Source organism: Brassica oleracea, chromosome C4 (assembly GCF_000695525.1).
Source record: "Brassica oleracea var. oleracea cultivar TO1000 chromosome C4, BOL, whole genome shotgun sequence".
Lineage (NCBI taxonomy): Eukaryota > Viridiplantae > Streptophyta > Magnoliopsida > Brassicales > Brassicaceae > Brassica > Brassica oleracea.
In genome coordinates this window covers 22,678,033-22,684,032 of record NC_027751.1, presented here as the reverse complement: position 1 = coordinate 22,684,032, position 6,000 = coordinate 22,678,033, and the positions used below count along the sequence as shown (strand labels likewise).

The following is a 6,000-nucleotide window of genomic DNA, read 5'->3' as shown; positions in this document are numbered from 1 at the left end:
ATTTAATAATTATCTTGACGAAAAACAAAGACTATAAATAATTTATTATTAACAAAATTATGTAATTATTTACAGTTTGATGACTAATTCATCATCCTTTTTATATGTTAAATTTTTCTTAGAAGTTTAAAAATCATTTTATTTTCTGTAAACATGTATAACTAATTTATAATCTTTTATGTCATACTAAGTCATGATATAATATTTCTTCATATTTTACATTAATAACCATTGTTTTTATATATCGTGTACAATTCTCTAATTACGTCTATTTGTTCAATTTTGTATATGATATCGAATATTCATCATAAATAGATGGTTTAAGATGCCAAAAAAATTATTTACTTGGTGAATATAATACATCAAATATTACAAATACTTCATTTAGTTAAATAAATAACCAAAAACCGAAAATTCATACCCGCGCTCAGGGTCTAGTTTATATGTTAACTAATTCAAACACAAATTTTGCATAGTAAACAACTAGTTGTGGAATAAAATATCCATTTTCCCAAAGTGCAAAGGAAATGAAAATAGTGTGTTGCGAGGAATCATACCAAAACAAAGGATGCTTACCCGCATTTGATGCAAGAAATAACGTACATAAAAAAAATCACACCCTATTAAACAACAATTTAATGACCTTTTAATTGCATTTCGAATGTTACCTAAACGCCGGTTACAAGGAAGGTCCCATAAATCTCACCACGTGGACAGAGACACGATGTCGTTTTCATGAGATTCAACGTCTCCCCCTTGAGTCACTTGGCCTTCATCTCCTTTGCTCCTCAAATCTCGATTTCAAAAACCCTAACAGGGATTTGAAAGCAAATCGGTGGAGGTGAGTGATCTCGAGTTACTATGGCGCGGAGATCGCCGCCGCAGCTTCACACGTCACGTCGCGGCGTCGTGTCGTTTCGATGGAAGCTAATCACTGCTCTCTCTGCCTCTCTATGCGTACTAGCTCTCTTCAGTATCTACCACCGTCAGTCTCGTCCCGTTCCGTCGCTATCAGCCGCGAGATCCAGAATCCCGCTCCACAAATACTCCGGCGACCGTCCGAAGATCGCGTTCCTTTTCCTCGCTCGACATGACCTGCCTCTCGATTTCCTATGGGACAGATTCTTCAAGGTACGATGGTTATCCATTCCCCTCTGAATCGGAGAATCACTGATCATTTCTTGTTGTGATTTTTGGCAGGGTGGAGATGAGAGGAACTTGTCAATCTATGTTCATTCAACACCTGGTTTCGTATTCGATGAAGGCACCACTCGATCACACTTCTTCCACAATCGCCAGTTGAAGAATAGCATCGAGGTGAGGTTTTTTTTTATGCATCAGATCAAGACTCTGAATCATTCTTATTTTGATGGATGAACTGAGACTTCACTTGCAGGTGGTATGGGGAGAAGCAAGCATGATTGCAGCAGAGAGATTGTTGCTTGCTTCCGCCTTGGAAGAGCCTTCTAATCAAAGATTTGTTCTTTTATCTGATAGGTTTGTTGCTTCAAGACTTAGACCTTGATTGATCGATTGTTTTCTTGTATTATAAATGCTTGACAATGTAATACTCTTATGTGATGCAGCTGTGTTCCTTTATACGACTTTGGTTACATATACACATATCTAATGTCTTCGCCGAAAAGCTTTGTAGATAGGTAGGTAATGGTCAGTTTCGTTATGCTAAATGATGATAGATGTAGTTGCTCGAGCCCTCTATTGTATTATAAGAGGAGTAATCTAGATGTTGATCATCAACTCTTTTGTAGTTTCCTTGATACTAAAGATCAGCGCTACACCATGAAAATGTTTCCTGTCATACCCAAAGAGAAATGGCGAAAAGGATCTCAGGTTATATTCTTGATCTCTTTGTTGATTTTTTTGTTTTTGTTTGCATCTCTTGTTGATTTGATAAACTTTATTATTTGAATTTTGAAATGAACTTTTGCTGAATTGTTTCCTGTGCAAGATTTTTAAAGTTTGAGTTTCTTGAGAAGATTTTCTGTTGCAGTTTTTTATAAATCATTTTCTTATATACATTTTTGGTTTATTGCAGTGGATATCATTGATCAGAAGCCATGCAGAGGTCATTGTTAACGACGATACTGTGTTCCCAGTTTTTCAGAAATTTTGCAAGGTAAAAGTCAAGGTTTTTGGTGTCTTCACTTGTGATGAGGAGAGCATCAGCTTTGTACATTTCTTTTGGGCTATACTCTTAGGGAAACCTCAAGAGTATCAAATGTTTGTAAAATTGTTTCAGTTCTGCTGTTTTCTTGAAGAAATTAACTGATTAGTTGTTTATTTCTTATCTTTTCCAGCGATCTCTACCTCTGGATCCCAGTAACAAATGGCTATATCTTGTAAGTTGTCCTTCACTATTTTTCTTAATGCCCTCTACTGCCTCTAGATCACTTTATATGAATCCACAAACAAGTTGTCTCTGTTAATAGCAATGAACAATTAGAGAATCGTCTGTTTGGTCTTAATCTCTCCTAGTTTCTAGATTATGAGTGTTATTTCCCACAGATATCTCGTTCTTTCTCAGTATATAGCGGCATTTTTCATAATATGTTTCCTACATTGCTGTGAATGCGGAAACAGAAACACAGACGTCACAACTGCATCCCTGATGAACACTACGTTCAAACTCTACTTACAGTAAGCACAAACAACATTTATTAAACTCTCTCTTTCAGGTTTCCACATTGAATGTTGTGTATCCTAAACTCTTGATCTCTTTCAGATGCGTGGCTTGAAAAGTGAAATGGAACGGAGAACAGTGACATACACAACATGGAACCTATTAGCCAAAAAAGCTGAAGCCAAATCTTGGCATCCTCTCACTTTCACATCTGACAACTCCGGAGCAAAGGAGATAGAAGAAATAAAGAAAATCAACCATGTATACTATGAAACAGAGTATCGAACAGAATGGTGCCGGGCTAATTCAAAACCCGTCCCTTGCTTTCTCTTTGCGAGGAAGTTCACTAGAGGAGCCGCAATGCGTCTTTTGAGTGAAGGATTAGTAGAATCATCAACTGATACAACAACAACCTCTTGAATGCAAAACACAAAGGTAAAAAAGTTACAAAACTAAGAAAGACAGAAACCCAAAACTGACACCAGAAAGGGTTTAACTTAGAGCATACACAAATGGAGCATACGGAAATGAAGCATACAGATTACAAGATAGTACACTAATTAATCAGTGGTTTAGTATAAATCGTAGGCGTTATGTATTTCTTTTTTTGGTATTTTATATGTATCTCTTATATACAGCACAAGTCACTATACCAATAATATTTTGACATATGGCATGTTTAAAAATTATTAAAAATAAAAATACAAGCAAAACAGTTTATTTTTTCTCTGTAAAATTAAAAAAAAAAGAGAAAAATTGTTTTAACCGCCTCGACCGTAACATCAATGATCTCCACCTCTTCCTACATCATCTCAAATAAATGAACGCTAAAATCACTTTTACAACAGATCCATTTATAAAATTATTTAAACAGTTAAAGTTCTTGCACAAAGTAACCGATGCTTTTGTCTCCTCTACAAACTGATTTTGGTATCGATGACATCATTTCTTTTTTTTTGGTGTAAATCTTCTTTCTTTTTTCTTATCTCAAGTCTTCTTTTCTCTTTCAAAAGACAAATCTGATGGTGGTTGTAAACTTTTAGAAGTTGGAGTAACGATCGATATTGTGTGCAAAATGATTTTGGAAAAGATTAAGGGACTTATAGATGGCTTTCATAAATTCCCAGACATTGGTTGGTGGTGCAAGCGGCTTCATCTTATGATCGTTTTTTCTATCAACTTCATATTATGATCGTTTAGCAAATGAATAAGTGATAAAGTTTAATTATAAACATTTAATTATTTTTCAGTTGTGCAGTTTTGAATTCCTTTTAGTTTTTTATTTTCTTTGCATAGGAATCACTATTACAACATCTTCACGGGATGAGCTTCTTCCTCGAACCAAAGCTGTTCACGGCTGAAATCATGGTCAAGAAGTTGGGAACACCATTTCAGCTCCTCCAGATTGGAACCGAAGAAGAACGAGATGAAAAGGTATGACCATCACAGAAAAATCAAAAGAGGTTGAACAAAAAATATATTTGAAGAGAAGAAGAGACTACAAACTTTTATTTTTGGCTTAAAGAATAGACTTCAAACTTACAAAAATATGCTATGCGTAAATAGGGAAAAACAAGTTATGTTCTCAACGACGGTTGAAGAGTATGGATACGGAGACTCTCGATTCACGTGATGCTCAGTTTTGTTAAATAGGTAAGATACAACTTTTTAACCATTCAAGGGAGTATAAGATAACTTTAACTAATGAATTTTTCTCTTTAAATTTCAATTAATGTTGAAAACATTTTATGCTCGACAAATTCTTAAACAATTTGTACAACCCTAAATGACTAAATTTGGAACTGTATCACGTTGAATATATAATATATATATTAATATATATCTCTTATATACTAAAGCACAAGTCACTATACCAATAATATTTTGACATGTGGCATGTTTAAAAATTATTAAAAATAAAAATAACTAAAGCAAAATAGTTTATTTCTTCTCTGCAAAATGAAAAAAAAAGAGAAAAATTGTTTTAACCGAAGGGACTTATAGATGGCTTTCATAAATTCCCAGACATTGGTTGGTGGTGCAAGCGGCTTCATATTATGATCGTTTTTTCTATCAACTTCATATTATGATCGTTTAGCAAATGAATAAGTGATAAAGTTTAATTATAAACATTTAATTATTTTTCAGCTGTGCAGTTTTGAATTCCTTTTAGTTTTTATTTTCTTTGCATAGGAATCACTGTTACAACATCTTCACGGGATGAGCTTCTTCCTCGAACCAAAGCTGTTCACGGCTGAAATCATGGTCAAGAAGTTGGGAACACCATTTCAGCTCCTCCAGATTGGAACCGAAGAAGAACGAGATGAAAAGCCATCACAGAAAAATCAAAAGAGGTTGAACAAAAAATATATTTGAAGAGAAGAAGAGACTACAAACTTTTATTTTTGGCTTAAAGAATAGACTTCAAACTTACAAAAATATGCTATGCGTAAATAGGGAAAAACAAGTTATGTTCTCAACGACGGTTGAAGAGTATGGATACGGAGACTCTCGATTCATGTGATGCTCAGTTTTGTTAAATAGGTAAGATACAACTTTTTAACCATTCAAGGGAGTATAAGATAACTTTAATTAATGAATTTTTCTCTTTAAATTTCAATTAATGTTGAAAACATTTTATGCTCGACAAATTCTTAAACAATTTATACAACCCTAAATGACTAAATTTAGAACAGTATCGTGGGCTTAAGTTGAATACATAATATATATATATATATATATATATATATATATATATATAATGGGCTTACATTTATAAGCATGACTGAAAATGCTAGAGGCTATTATGAATTTGGTAAATCAAAATTAAAGTAAAATAAAATAATTATTTATTTATATATGTTTACATTTGTAAAAGTATTAGTATACTACTCATATTTTGGTTAACCAAATATATTCTATAAAATATGAAATATATATTTTACTAATAAATATACTAATATTAGTTACTGTCGATTATTTTCTTCTAATTATTAGAATATAGTTTTATGTAAATAAATATTAATTTTGAGGCCACAACACCATTAAGTTAAACTTGAAAAAAGGTTTTGAAGGGTAAAGAACAAATAACATTTTTACTTAGATAAACAATCAAAATTCCCCTGCGTAGAGCACGGGGAAACATACTAGTTTTAAATAAACCGGCAATTCATGGGCTTATACAAAATTTATAACACAAATGTATTGGAAACCATTTTGATGGGTCTAGGGATTAGTTTATTTAGGGCATGACTGGTTTAAACGCAGCGGTTGCGGTTGCAGGTGCGGGAGTTTGCTGATGCGGATGGTTGCGGTTTCAAGCGTTATTAAGCGGTTTGCATGATTGGTACAACGTTTGA

At 33.4% G+C, this 6,000-nt stretch overlaps 1 protein-coding gene across 1 annotated transcript; it reads left to right on the top strand.

Annotated features, from left to right (window-relative positions):
- Positions 1–645: 645 nt before the first annotated feature.
- LOC106337545 lies at positions 646–3,120 on the top strand. The gene is made up of 9 exons (XM_013776653.1): positions 646–1,131; positions 1,201–1,317; positions 1,397–1,497; positions 1,587–1,658; positions 1,770–1,851; positions 2,057–2,137; positions 2,319–2,360; positions 2,602–2,658; positions 2,744–3,120. Exons 1-9 carry the CDS (start codon positions 862–864, stop codon positions 3,059–3,061), a joined length of 1,140 nt encoding a protein of 379 aa, XP_013632107.1. The 5' UTR covers positions 646–861; the 3' UTR covers positions 3,062–3,120.
- Positions 3,121–6,000: the final 2,880 nt, after the last annotated feature.